The sequence below is a fragment of the Octopus sinensis genome, linkage group LG4 (genome assembly GCF_006345805.1).
Source record: "Octopus sinensis linkage group LG4, ASM634580v1, whole genome shotgun sequence".
Taxonomy (NCBI): domain Eukaryota; kingdom Metazoa; phylum Mollusca; class Cephalopoda; order Octopoda; family Octopodidae; genus Octopus; species Octopus sinensis.
The window spans coordinates 42,234,279-42,248,792 of NC_043000.1; the positions used below are offsets into that span (position 1 = coordinate 42,234,279).

The 14,514-nt window shown below is 34.9% G+C and overlaps 1 protein-coding gene across 1 annotated transcript in view; it reads left to right on the forward strand.

Annotated features, from left to right (window-relative positions):
* The window catches only part of LOC115210988 (dnaJ homolog subfamily B member 13-like), a 44,426-nt gene that overhangs the window by 2,489 nt on the left and 27,423 nt on the right, over positions 1-14,514 (forward strand). Inside the window, exons 2-4 of the mRNA XM_029779821.2 lie at positions 3,762-3,868; positions 8,535-8,696; positions 12,097-12,254. Coding sequence (XP_029635681.1) covers positions 3,762-3,868; positions 8,535-8,696; positions 12,097-12,254 — 427 coding nt within the window. The remainder of the gene's footprint in view (positions 1-3,761; positions 3,869-8,534; positions 8,697-12,096; positions 12,255-14,514) is intronic.

The following is a 14,514-nucleotide window of genomic DNA, read 5'->3' on the forward strand; positions in this document are numbered from 1 at the left end:
TACCTTATAAAACTGTTTATAGATTACACTGGGTGCATCATATGAAGTTTCTACCCATGCCTAACTATATATATATATATATACGCGGGTAGGAAGGGGCTGGTTACACAATATTTTCATTCACACTTTGAATTTAGTGATACTAGTTGCGGATTCTAGCTCGCTCTGATACTGAGTTGAGTTGGTGCCTTCTAGTATCTCAAAATTCAATATATAATCATTTATGATTATAGTATTCTACGCTGAAGAGAAAAGAAGTTTTGGTAAGGTAGAATTATTTAATATTTAATTCTTATGCTTTCCTAAAAACTTGATTTCGAAACGTGCGTCCGTAGATAACTTAAAATTGTATGATAGATTGCCGTCAATTCATTCTCTCTTACCTGTTTGTGTCTGCCTTCCAATTGCTGTTTTTACTGAGATCTCCCTTTTTAGTAGAAGAAATAGCTATAACTCTTTGACTGCTATTTCTAAATTCGGTATGTGGTAAGGCAATTCGTTGCTAAACCCTTTATTGCTTAGTATATATATATATACATATAAAGGTTAACAAGTTGCTTAAACCACGTACCGAAAATATTATTATGTGGTTTAAGCAACTTGTTGCAAATAACCCTTTATATATATATATATATATATATATATATATATATATATATATATATATATGTATATATATATATATATATATATATATTATATATATATATATATATTATATATATATATATCATCATCATCATCATTTAACATCCGCTTTCCATGCTAGCATGGGTTGGACGATTTGACTGAGGACTGGCGAATCAGATGGCTGCACCAGGCTCCAATTTGATCTGGCAGAGTTTCTACAGCTGGATGCCCTTCCTAATGCCAACCACTCCGAGAATGTAGTGGGTGCTTTTACGTGCCACTGGATACGAGGGCAAGTCTGGCGGTACTGGCAACAGACACATTCAAAATGGTGTTTTTTACGTGCCACCTGCATAGGAGTCAGTCTAGCTGCACTGGCAACGACCTTGCTTGAATGTTTTTTTCCTGATCCACCATCACAAGTGCCAGTAAGGTGAAGTTGGTAATGATCATGCTCAAATGGTGCTTTTTATGTTCCACCGGCATGGAAGCTATACAGTCGCTCTGGCAGTGATTCCGCTCCGGATTTCACTTGCCCCAACAGGTCTTCGCAAGCAGAGTTTAGTGTCCAATGAAGGGAGGTTGGCATGGGTGCCAGTTGTTGAAGTTGGTTCGATTTCGAATTCAATTTCGATTTCACTTGCCCCAACAGGTCTTCGCAAGCAGAGTTTAGTGTCCAACGAAGGGAGGTTGGCATGGGTGCTAGTTGTTGAAGTTGGTTCGATTTCGATTTCACTTGCCCCAACAGGTCTTCGCAAGCAGAGTTTAGTGTCCAATGAAGCGAGTTTGGCATGGGTGCCAGTTGTTGAAGTTGGTTCGATTTCGAATTCAATTTCGATTTCATTTGCCTCAACAGGTCTTTGCAAGCAGAGTTTTGTGTCCAAAGAAGGAAAGGTATGCATAAGTGGGTTGGCTACATCCTTGGTAAAGGCCACGGGTTATGGTCTCACTTGTCCTGCTGGGTCTTCTCATGCATGGCATATTTCCAAAGGTCTCGGTCTCTAGTCATTGCCTTGCATCCAAGGAGATACTGGTTCAGTTCCTTGTATTGTTGACGAATGAAATTCCCTTTAAACAATACGTATATTTTAAGCATATAGTTTAATGCAGTTAAAAGAAGAAAAGAAACTGGAAATAAGGAGGTGAACAATTATTTATTATTAATAAATTGGTCATTTTCGCTTCTTAATGCTATTCCTATTAATAATCAATAATTTAATTACAAATTTGTCCAAAAAATTTGCATTTATGTGACATGAGCATTTACAATTACACTAAAGTGCATCATGGTGATGATCCCCCCACTCATCAGGATGAATATGAAACAGGTGGTGAGCTCCCGAAATGGTCATTCATGTATGTGAATTTGATCTGTGGAAGTCTATATATTTATGAACTTTTAATGTACCTGTGTGAGAGGAGTAAAATGACTTTTTTCATATATTTAAAAAAAAAAATGTTTAATCATTTGATAAAACATTTTTAGTTGTTACTCTTTACTCTTTTACTTGTTTCAGTCATTTGACTGTGGCTATGCTGGAGCACTGCCTTTAGTCGAGCAAATCGACCCCAGGACTTATTCTTTGGAAGCCTAGTACTTATTCCATTGGCACTCTTATTCTATCGGTCTCTTTTGCCAAACCGCTAAATTATGGTGACGTAAACACACCAGCATCAGTTGTCAAGTGATGTTGGGGGGGACAAACACAGGCACACAAACATATACACATACATATATATATATATATACATATACATATATACGACAGGCTTCTTTCAGTTTCCGTCTACCAAATCCACTCACAAGGCTTTGGTTGGCCTGAGGCTATAGTAGAAGACACTTGCCCAAGGTGCCATGCTGTGGGACTGAACCCAGAACCATGTGGTTGGTAAACAAGCTACTTCCCACACAGCCACTCCTACGCCTATTGTTGGACATTTATTTTACCTTTGTCTAATAGTTTTTTTAGGGGGTTTACGAAATTTTAATCGTTTATATTTACCTTTTTGATAGGCCATTTTATTTGCATTTTATTTCATTTTATTTGAATATATTTTTATCTTCTGTGTTTTTATGCATATTTTTTTTTTATGAGTTTAAGAACCATGGTGATATTAATATATAATTAAATGTTTAAGGTACGGTGTTATATAAAAAGTCATTGACTCAAATTTAATGTTTGTTCTATAACCAATGTTTCTATTTATGTATATATATATATGTTGAGACCTCCTTCGGTTATGACTGACCATGGGATTGCACCTAGAAAGTTACCCTCCCAGGCACAAGTCTGGGCAAGGTTGTTTATGGAAGACCAGCAGTTGCCCATGCACACCAGCCTCCGCTCTCCACACCACCAGTGTTATCCAAGGGAAAGGCAAAGGCCGATACAGCTTAGCACCTGTGATGTCGCAACTCATTTCTACAGCTGAGTGAACTGGAGCAACGTGAAATAAAGTGTCTTGCTCAAGAACACAATGCAGCCCGGTCCGGGATTTGAACTCACCACCTCACGATCGTAAGCTCGATGCTCTAACCACTGAGCCATGCACCTTCACATATATATATATTTACACACACACACAGAGGGTGTTTGGACTAAATTTATATGTATATGTATATATACATGAATTTATGTATATTTGAGAAAGTGGTATAGAATATAAAATACATAGTTATATATAGTTATACATAGTTATACATATTTATATATAGTTTACCCATTTCTCAACTTATATTTCCATGGAGAATTAAGGCTGAAGCAAAATGAAAGTGTTACTTTAAGACAGATACAAATGGAGTTATGAATAACATGCATAACATGTTTAAGTATGAATACTTGAAATCATGACTGACAGGAATCCATTAAACTTTAATGTAGGAATTTAGTTTACTTATGCTAAGACACAATCAGAAGATATTCTGGTTATTTAAAACCTGCATGAAAATGGCATCATCCATATATGCTAATTTTTCTCTCAATCTGGTATTTGGTAATCCTTCCATTTGTAGATTATTAAACATAAGATCTACTATTTCTCTATGCAAAATATAATATATGCAAGAGATAGGAGGAAATAAATCATACATATATATATTGTATTTTTTGTTTTGTTTTTTTTCCACGCAGTTATCGGAAACTGGCTCTGTTGTACCATCCTGACAAAAATGATCAATGTCTGAAGGCTACAGAGATGTTTATGCAAATCGCAGAGGCTTATGAAGTCCTTAGTAATCGTAAGAAATTTTGTTGGTTTTATTATTATTTTTTTTCTTGTTTCTAATATCTTCACCAGCTATTTCATTCACACTTCTGTTGCTTAGGCTGAATATCTTATGTATTTTTCCATATTGTTTATTTGTTATATTGTCCTTTAACAAATGTGGAATTCCAGTGCGAGATGCAATAGAAAAGATTCGGTTGTTGTTACTTTTCTTTATACATATTGCACAATACAGAAAATGGGCACTTTTTAGTGTTGCTATTTTCCAGGTTTTCACCTATGCAAGGTTTGCTAGGATATTCAACAGAATTATGATGCTTTACATTTTGTGCTCAAATCCTTCTAAAGTCAACGTTGCTTTTCATCCTTCTAGGGTTTTCCCTTTCTCTTTTACTTGTTTCAGTCATTTGACTGCAGCCATGCTGGAGCACCACCTTTAGTTGAGCAAATCGACCCCAGGACTTATTCTTTGTAAGCCTAGTACTTATTCCATTGGTCTCTTTTGCTGGACTGCTAAGATGTAAACACACCAGCATCGGTTGTCAAGCAATGTTGGGGGGACAAACACAGACACACAAACATATACACACACATATATATATATATATATATATATATATATATATATATATATACGATGGGCTTCTTTCAGTTTCTGTCTACCATATCCACTTACAAGGCTTTGGTCGGCCTGAGGCTATAATAGAAGACACTTGCCCAAGGTGCCACGCAGTGGGAATGAACCCAGAGCCATATGGTTTGTAAGCAAGCTACTTACCACACAGCCACTTCTGCACCTATAAAATTGATAAAATAAATTATCATTTAATTCTATTACTGGTGTTGATTTATGTGGCTTACTCCTTCCCACAAACGTAGGCTCTTAAAACAGGAAAGCAGGATGGTCTTGGCTAGAATGCCAATGATCATGCATCTGCTTGATAAAAATGAACTTGGGTTTAAGCAACCATAACAACATTGTAGGACACTGATCTCTGAACTAATAAATCTTAATTCACTGTGACCCTTTGCTGACTTTTACTGTTGTTGTTATTATTGTTTAACCCTGAGTTAACTCTGATTGAGCATATTTATGGCCAAAGACATTCTTACTAGGGAATTTTCTTATCCTTTTGCTGATATGTGGAACTAGATTATTCAATGTGTCCTTCTTATTTTCAGAACAGAAGGGTGTGATGTAAGGAACATTTGGCTGCTGTTTCTAGCAGATTGAGTGACCACATCAATTTCTCTTATTTACTCAGATTTATCATTGCTACAATTTGCTATTTAATCCCTGTTCAACTCTGACTGAACAGCACTATTACTAACGGTATTCCAGTCATGTCCATCCTGTTGTTTTATAGAGTTATTTATATCTATAACAGCCAACAAATCCAATTTTTTTAAGCAGTAGAAGTGATTTGCTGGAGATTTGGTAATCATTTCTAGCATGCAAAGCATCCATGCATAGAGGCTGTCTTGGTTCACTGAGTCACTGTCTTAGGACAGACCAATAACGGCTCCTTTCCACCCCAAAAGTTATGTCTAATTTATATTTTCCATTAATTACTACAAAAGTTTGGCTTCTACCAGTAATCAAGAAGTTGAATTCATATATTTATACTTTTCTTGTTTATTCCATAAAATTCTTTTTTTTTTTTAATAAAACTTCTCAAAATATTACAAAATTTTTTTTTACTGATATTTACTATTTTCCTTCAGAGTTATATTATTTTTCACCAATTTTTTAAAAACAACTTCCTTGACAATATGGTGGATTTTTTTCTAATAATACAGAAAAATAAGAAGAACACCAACAACATAAAAATGTATGGTAGCTGAGTGCATAAAATTGAAGAATCCTTGAACCATGCATATGTCGTGCATTCTGCCAGTAAATTTTTACAATTTCATTCTCACTCACAGAAAATGGTAAAATAGATGCCATGACCTCCCTTCACCTTTATTTTGTATTCTATATTTTACATTTTATATTTCATAGTTGTTTGGCTAAACAGCATTAAGACATCCAGTCAACTGGAAAATGATATCTCCTACAACAATCCATGTAAAAACTGGTTTTTCGAAAAAAAAAAAAAAAAAAAAAAAAAGAGCAAAAATACTTCCTGCAGCATCACAAATACACACACACACAAACTATCCAATAAGTCTTGATGAATTAATAGGGATAAATCTGAGAGAGTATGTTTTTTTGATTAAGATACAGAAAAGGAAAGTTCTACAAATCAATCATGGCTACTTGATAAAAATATTCATGCATGCAAGAATTATCATTGTTGTTATTATTATTATTATATTATTATTATTATTATTATTATTATTATTATTATTATTACATTTATTCTAAAATTAATATTTTGATTTGTGACTTTGTTTAATTTACATGTAGTTTGAAATGTTTATTTGTTTCAATTTAAATGATGATTTTTAAGGATTCTATAATAGATGCGCCAACTTGTTTATTTGATTTGCTAGTGAGTTTAGAGCAACAGTATTTGAGCTGTAAAACATTTCTGTGGTCTGTCAGTCTCATTCTTCATTTGGAACAACGATGCCATGTAAACATTGGACATTGGTGTTAAGTGGAAGCACAGATTATTATAAAAACTTTTTACATTACGAATTATTATTCCTTGTCTTGTTCTGGTGTGAATTATTATTTTTTTTTACAATATCTTTTGTTTGCTGTTGTTTTTGACAACCCACTCTGCAGGCATAGCTGTGCAGTTAAGAAGTTCCTTTTACAACTATGTGGCTTTTAGGTTCGATTCCCCCTGTGAAGCAAAGCACATTGGGAAAATGTTTTCTTCTGCTTTAGTCTCAGATCCTGCAATGTCTTGTGAATAGAATTTAGTAGGTGTATTTGATGCTAGAAATTTGAAACCCTTGAGTGAACCATCAAGTTTGGTTATATCTTAGGCAAGTGTTGGTGTGTCGAGGTGCATGGCTTACTGGTAAGGGTGTTGAACTCATGATCATAAGATTGTGGTTTCAATTCCTGGATCAGGCGATGTGTTGTGTTCTTGAACAAAACAATTCACTTCACATTAGTCCAGTCTACTCCACTGGCAAAAATGAGTAATCCCATGATGGACTGATGTCCCATCTAGGTGGGGAGTTTAAATGCCATGGAAACCAGGAAATGGACCCTTGTGAATTGGCATAACTCAAAAAGGTAATCTCCTTTTAAGTATTGGTGTGGAAGACTAGATCAGCAGTGGGCTAATTACTTGAAACAGTGATTAGGCAACTAATCACTACCTGGTGAGACTACCTGGTGAGAACTACTCCAAAATGACCACAATAAAGAATAAACATCACGGAAGTCACCAGGGGTTATTTATTGCTCTGATGGCACAAAATGTGTGTGTGTGTGTGTGAGTATGCATGATCTTAGAGTTTAATTTAAGTTCTTCTTGAGAAAGTTGAAGGCAGTTGCTAACAAAGCAACAAGACCTTTTGAGTTAAGAGAGTTCCTGGTATTTGTAAATATGTGGTTGGGTGAGTATGTTGGTTGAAATGTCAATGCATACATCCAAGTATTGCCATAAGAATAAGAATCTCACACAGAATTTTTGGAATGTTTAACAAATCTCTTTTTGTGTCTTTGCCGTCTGATCTTTGCTCCAGTTTACTCAGCTGCAGAAATGAGTTGTGTCATTACTGGTGCCAAGCTGTATCAGCCTTTGCTTTTCTCTTGGATAATACTGGTGACATTGAGATGTGTGGTTGGTATGCATGGGCTACTACTGGTCTCCCATAAACAACTTTGTCTGGACTTGTGCCTAAGAGGGAAACTTTCTAGGTACAATCCCATGGTCTTTCATAACTGAAGAGGGTCTTTACTTAATAATGTTGCTTATAGCTCTGCCCAATGATGGGCTAAACAAGAAGAATGATGATGATGATGATGATGATGACAACAACATGATCCTTTTTGGTTGTTGAGGGTACCACTGAAGAACTCACGTTCACATACTGATTCCTGTGAGGTTTCTCATGGCCTTTCCTCAGACCACAAAATTTGAACTCTGCATTGTAAATTCACAGAAAAAAGATTATATATACACTCATTCAACAAGCTAGAATATGCAATCAAATTCCTTTGTTATACATCCTGATGATTTAAGCAATAAGTAATTTAACTGGTGTGTTTAGCAGATTGAGTGGTTTACATAAAGACTCCTTTGTTGGCTCAAATGCATTATTATAGTCTCTGCTGCTGCTGCTGCTGCTGATGATGATGATGATGGTGGTGGTGGTGGTGGTGATGATGATGATGATGATGACAACGACAACGACAATAGTGATGTTGACAGTGATGATACTAATGGATAATATAGTCCTTTGTGTTCCCATCCCCATAAAATTGACAAGCTGGTCAAGGCTGGAACACATCTGGACATAGCTATACTTAATCAGGGTTAAACTGGGGTTACCCAGCAAACAACAACAACATTAACAAAAATCATTTATATGTTACAATGTTGTTTCTTTGCTTCTGTGGTTTCCATTTTACAGCTTGGTAGACTGTGGCCATGAACTCTACTCAATGCCAACAAGATATGAACCACTGCATGCACTTTTGTCTATGTTTTGCATATTTCATTAACTTTGCATATATCATTAACTGTTTTGACATTTTGTCTTTTCAGAGCAGCACAAAGCTATATATGACCAGTTTGGTGAAGAAGGGCTGAAAAATGGCATTCCTACTAAAGGAAACGAACCAGAACCCTGGACTAAAGGCTATGTATTTCATGGTAATGCAAAAAGGGTTTTCAGAGAATTCTTTGGCATGGATAACCCATTTCAAGGTTTGATATTTTGAAATTACTTTTGCTGTAAAGTGCATACGTGTGCCCACTCACATGCATGTGCATGTGCATACATACACACACACATGTACATATATACCTGCACATTATATATATATATATATATACATACACACACAAATTTCAAATCCACACACAAATATGCAAACATGTACATGTATACATGCAAATATATACACAGATACACAAATATTCTTATAGATAGATAGATTATATATATATATATATTACGGAGATGTACTCGCATAGCAAGTAATTTGATCTGAGATCGTGTGCTGAAACGAAAACAATTGCAGTGTGGAAGGTGTTTATAAGCCATTTAAGAAACACACAAGAGATGCAGCATGGACTTTTCAGTGAACAGGTCGCGGATTTTAGCGACGAAAATATTTTGACAAATTAAACTTAAATGTTGAAGTGAATTGAACGGCTTTTGTGTGTTTCTTAAATGGCTTATAAACACCTTCCACGCTGCAATTGTATATATATATGTTCATATATAATCATCATCATCGTCGTCATTTATTGTCTGCTTTCCATACCAGTATAATTAGGACAGTTTGATAGGGAACTATAATTAGGACAGTTTGATGCCGAGCTGCATTGAGCTCCAGTACCATTTTTGGCATGGTTTCTATGGCTTTAGGCCCTTCCTAATACCAACCACTTTACAGAGTGTATTGGATGTGTTTTTTTTGTAGCACCAACACTAGTGAGGTTGTCATGTAATTTGCAAGACAGAAAAAGCCAAAAATCTTTTCCACTGAATGATTAATATATTAATATATTTCCATTTCTGACTATCACATATGCTTTATTGTACTTGTGGCTGTGTGGTAAGAAGTTTGCTTCCCAACCACATCATTCTGGGTCCAGTCCCACTGCATGGCACTTGGAGAAAATGCATTGTACTATAGCCTCAGACTAGCCAAATCCTTGTGAGTGCATTTGGTAGATGGAAACTGAAAGAATCTCGTCATATATGTATATTTATTATATCTATGTGTACATGTCTTTGAGTCAGTGCTTGTCACCCATTACACCTCTTGATAACTGGTGTTGGTTTGTTTGAATCTCTGTAACTGAGCAGTTCAGCAAAAGAGACCAATAGAATAAGTAGCAGTCTTTAAAAAAATACCAAAGTGCAGGGGTCAATTCGTTTGACTAAAAGTGCTTCAAGGTGGTACCCCAGCAAGGCTGCAATCTAATGACTGAAATAAATAAGATATTTAATACAATCTGTCAGGTCTAATAGTATTTTTTAACTTAGCTTCCATCTCCTCTTCTATTTCTTTTCTTTTTTCTCTCTTTCTCTTTTGCATCTCATTTTCATTTTCTTTGTTTTATTTCTTTCTTTCCTGCCAGGCATGGATTCCCCTTCATCTTTCTGTGTAGCAAAGTTATCTTTTTTATACTTATATTATTTAATTGTCTTTTTTCTTATATGTATGTATGCGTAATAAACATTTGCCCTTGTCTTAATTTTTAATTTTACTTTTTATGTTATTTCGTAAAAATCTTGATTTCTAAAAGTGTTTTTATTTTTCGTCATGGTTATTTTTGTGCCTGTTTCTATGTATATAGGCAATTTATCTTATTCAGTTTTTAATTAAATTTCAACTTGTGTTTTAATGTTCATATATTTTTTTTATCAAAGGGCAATCACTTACATCAAACAGATTCTTCTTATTTCGAAAAGTAATAACACTTTGTCTAATCAGCTTCAAATGTTTATTCAATAAGTTATTAAATAATTATCACTGCACCATTTATAAGCACTTATAAATGATTATATAGTTTAAAATGTCTCACAGCTGTCTTATGATTACTTATGCATAGCTCTGAGTAATAATTAGTCGTCTTTCCAGTTTCATTAAAATACTGTATGTGTGTGTTTCTTTGTCTTCACATCTCATTCTAATTGTAAGTCAATGTCACCTTCATTCAGAATCATTTTTTTCATAATCTTTTATGATAAAAATGGATGGATAGGGGAAGAAATCACCTTGTCTGGAAACAGGTGAGGATTGGCAATAGGAACAGCATCTATCTAGTCATAGATATTCTGCTTCAACAAATTTTGCCTGATGCTAGAATGGAAGTGGAGGCACGTGGCTAAGTGGTTAGGGTGTTGATCTCATGATCGCATGGTTGTGGTTTCGATTCCTGGACTGGGCAATGCCTTGTGTTCTTGAGCAAAACACTTCATTTTCATGTTGCTCCTGTCCACTCAGCTGGCAAAAATGAGTAATCCTGTGACGGACTGGCGTCCCATCCAGGTGGGGAATTTCTATGCCACTGAAACTGGGAAACCAGCACTTATGAGCCTGGCAAGGCTCGAAAAGGAACATTTATTATTTGAGCTAGAATGGAAAAGTAAACATTAAGATAATGATGATAATGATTCCACACACACACACACACACATACACACACACTCTCACACACTCAGATATATATACATCTATACATATAAATTTGACATGGGCGATTCTGTCTTGTCTTGGGATTCATGGTCAAATGGCTGGATGGAATTGCACAGAAGATTACACAGATATGTAGAATGATCTGATGGTGATGCTGAGCTTTGTATTTTTTTCATAGCTCCCATGGTTACTGAGATAATCTACTATAGTAATACTTTCATGTTTATGAATAAGAAAGGAAGGGGTGATAGATGAATAAGGAAGGAAGGGGTGATGTCATACTAGGTAGCGGGATGAGGAAAATTGTACACTGAAAAAATAAATCAGACAGTGTTTCGAATATGTTGTCTATTGAGTTTTTATACATGCTAGGGCACTAGTAGTAAAATTTCTAAAAACACTCACTACCCTATATATATTTTATGAATATATATATATATATATATGTGACCGCGTGTGTACCGTTGGCGATTTTTTCTCCTCTGTCTTCCCTTCTTTGGATCTTTCCTTTTCCTATGTTTCTGACGAAGAGCTCCGCTCAAAACGTTAAACCCTCCTTCTTTCCTTCTTTCCTGAGCGTCCAATAATACTATACTTGTTCCACGTCCTTGCATTGTTGTGTTTTCATGTTTGGATTAACTTTATATATACATATATATATATATATATATATATATATATATATATATATATATATATATATATATATACATATATATATATACATATATATATATATAATATATATATATATATATATATTATATATATATATATATATATATATATATATATATATATATATATATATATTCATACATACACACATACACACACCCATACACACACATGTATTTGTATATATGTATATATATATCGATCTATAGTCTCAGAGAGAGAGATAAAGTTAAATATCCAGATATTTCATAATTTTCTTGTTTTATTTCTTATAGAATTCTTTGATAGAGTTGATGGTGATTTGAGCTTGAGTTTTGGTGGCTTACATGGCCGAAGTCAAAAGAAAAAAGATCCCCCAATTGAGCGAGACTTAGTTTTAACCCTCGAAGAAGTTTACCACGGATGTCTAAAAAAGATGAGAATATCCCGCCGTGTGAGTATTTTGGAGCTATTGTTGTTGTTGTTGTTGTTGTTGTTGTTTTAGTTGAGTAACGTCTGCTCCACTTTACTTGGGTGGGCATATTATATGAACATGGTCAGTCCAATTTTATTTTGTTGTGTAACTACTGGTAAAAGCAGACAAGTTATATCTATGGTCAAAGGCATTCCAGCTATGACCTTCCCATCTTTCACTCGAGGACATTGTGTATTTAAGAATCATCATCGTCAACATCATCATTATTATTTCATATTTGTTTTTCTATACCAGCATCAGTTGGACAGGTTTTTTTGAAGCAGTATTTTGCAGTTGGATACACTTCTCATTGCCAGTTCTTTTAATTGCTTTTTACAACATCCAGGGACATATTATGCTTATTCTAAAACCAAGATACACTTGGCAATGTGTCTGCTTTGTGATAGCTGTAGTTGCTGTATCTAGCAGTACAAACGATGACCCCATTGTCTATCTTTGTGGAAAAGGGAGGGATAATTAGTTGATTTCTTCTTCCACCTTGCATATACTGACTTTATTTTCTGTGGCCCCTTTGTTACATTTTAAGGTACAATATTTACACATGATTGATGCAAAGTACAAGCTAGAGTGTAGAAAGTCCATTCTTGTGGTGATTGCAGAGAAAGTGAGAATTACTTTGTGAAAATTACTTTTGTGTTGTTGTTTTTGTCACAGGTATTTCATTAATGTGAAGGTGTCTGGTATGGTGGTTAGTGTGATTGGCATATGATAATAATTTATGGGTCCATTACTAGATTAGGCAGAGCATTTCGTCTTTGAGCAGAGCACTTCATTTTACAATGGCTCAGTGTATTCAAGTGTAACGGGTATCACACAGGGTGTTGGTGTAGCCCTTTTGTCTCTCTTCTCTAATTGTTACCTCTTTGATTTCAGCTAGGTCAAGTGTGAAGAGATTGAGAAGGGGTCCATATCTATCTGCAACTATGGGCACCTAAAACAAACCATACTTACTCATGAGTTATTATTTCCTACACGATATCTAAAAAATAATCATAAGAGTATTATATAAATAATACAAGTAATTTTAACCTTAGAGGGTAACTGAACTTAGTATTTAGAAGAATGAAAATATTAATCACAACAATTTTAGGGGAGGGGTAAGCTGATTCCATCAACCCAGTGTTCAACTGGTACTTATTCTATTGATTCCAAAAGGACGAAAAGCAAATTGACCTTGGTGGAATTTGGACTCAGACTGTAAAGACAGACAAAATGCTGCTAAGCATTTCGCCCAGTGTACTAATGGTTCTACCAGCTCACTCCTTTAGAGAATGCAAGTATTGTAATGTATTTAGTCTGGTCACACAATGTGGGCTCAGTGGCAAGATATCAATTACCGAATCCTTGTCTGACTAATAACTTATGAACTTATCTTACTGTGAAACTCACTCTTTTTGACAAAAGCTCAAACCAGTTCAGTCCTGTCCTTCTTTGGGTTGGCTGATGCTTCATGTGGTGAGAAAATGAAGACATGGTTGCAGCTCAATTAGGTAAACCTCATATTAATTAATGGTTAAAGTGTCTATGAATTTCGTTGTTTTTGGAATCTTATATTTTAAAAGAGAAGCTGATCTCCACGTGTCTGTCTGTCTGTCTCACCATCTATTAGAGGAAGAGAAGAAGAGAAGGAATCAAAAGAGGAAATAACTCCTGTTACAACATATACTTAGAAAAAGGGGAAGAGAAAATGTTGTTCAGAGAGAAATACAGAGGGAAAGAGAGAGAGGGATGAGGAGTAGGAGAGAGAAAGATAATAGATAGATTGGTAGTGTTGTCATCATAGTAACTAACAAGTTTTGATTAAAAATGTGAGACTTTTAAGTGCAGGTCTGTCAACACAATGCAACATAGACTTCAAAACACAAACAAAAAACTATATATGTGCATATTATACATGTTGTTTTTGGTTGTTTGTTTGTGTGTCTGTGATTTTGTACATTTTTCAACATAGACAATGCAACACTAACTTTGAAAGAAGACTCACTACAATGACAGGTGGTTGTTGTTGTTGAGAGAGAAATACAGTGAAAAAGAGCAAGAGCATGTGCATGATAGAATTAAAATTTGTTTCAATGATCATAACAAACAGGTTGTTATGATCATTGTAATAAGCTTCTGCTGAAGGATCTATTTCATCTTGACTAGGTCATTACCTGGCAACATAGCAACTGGTAATGACTTGTACATAGAAATTTCAAACTGGATTCTATCTCGGCTT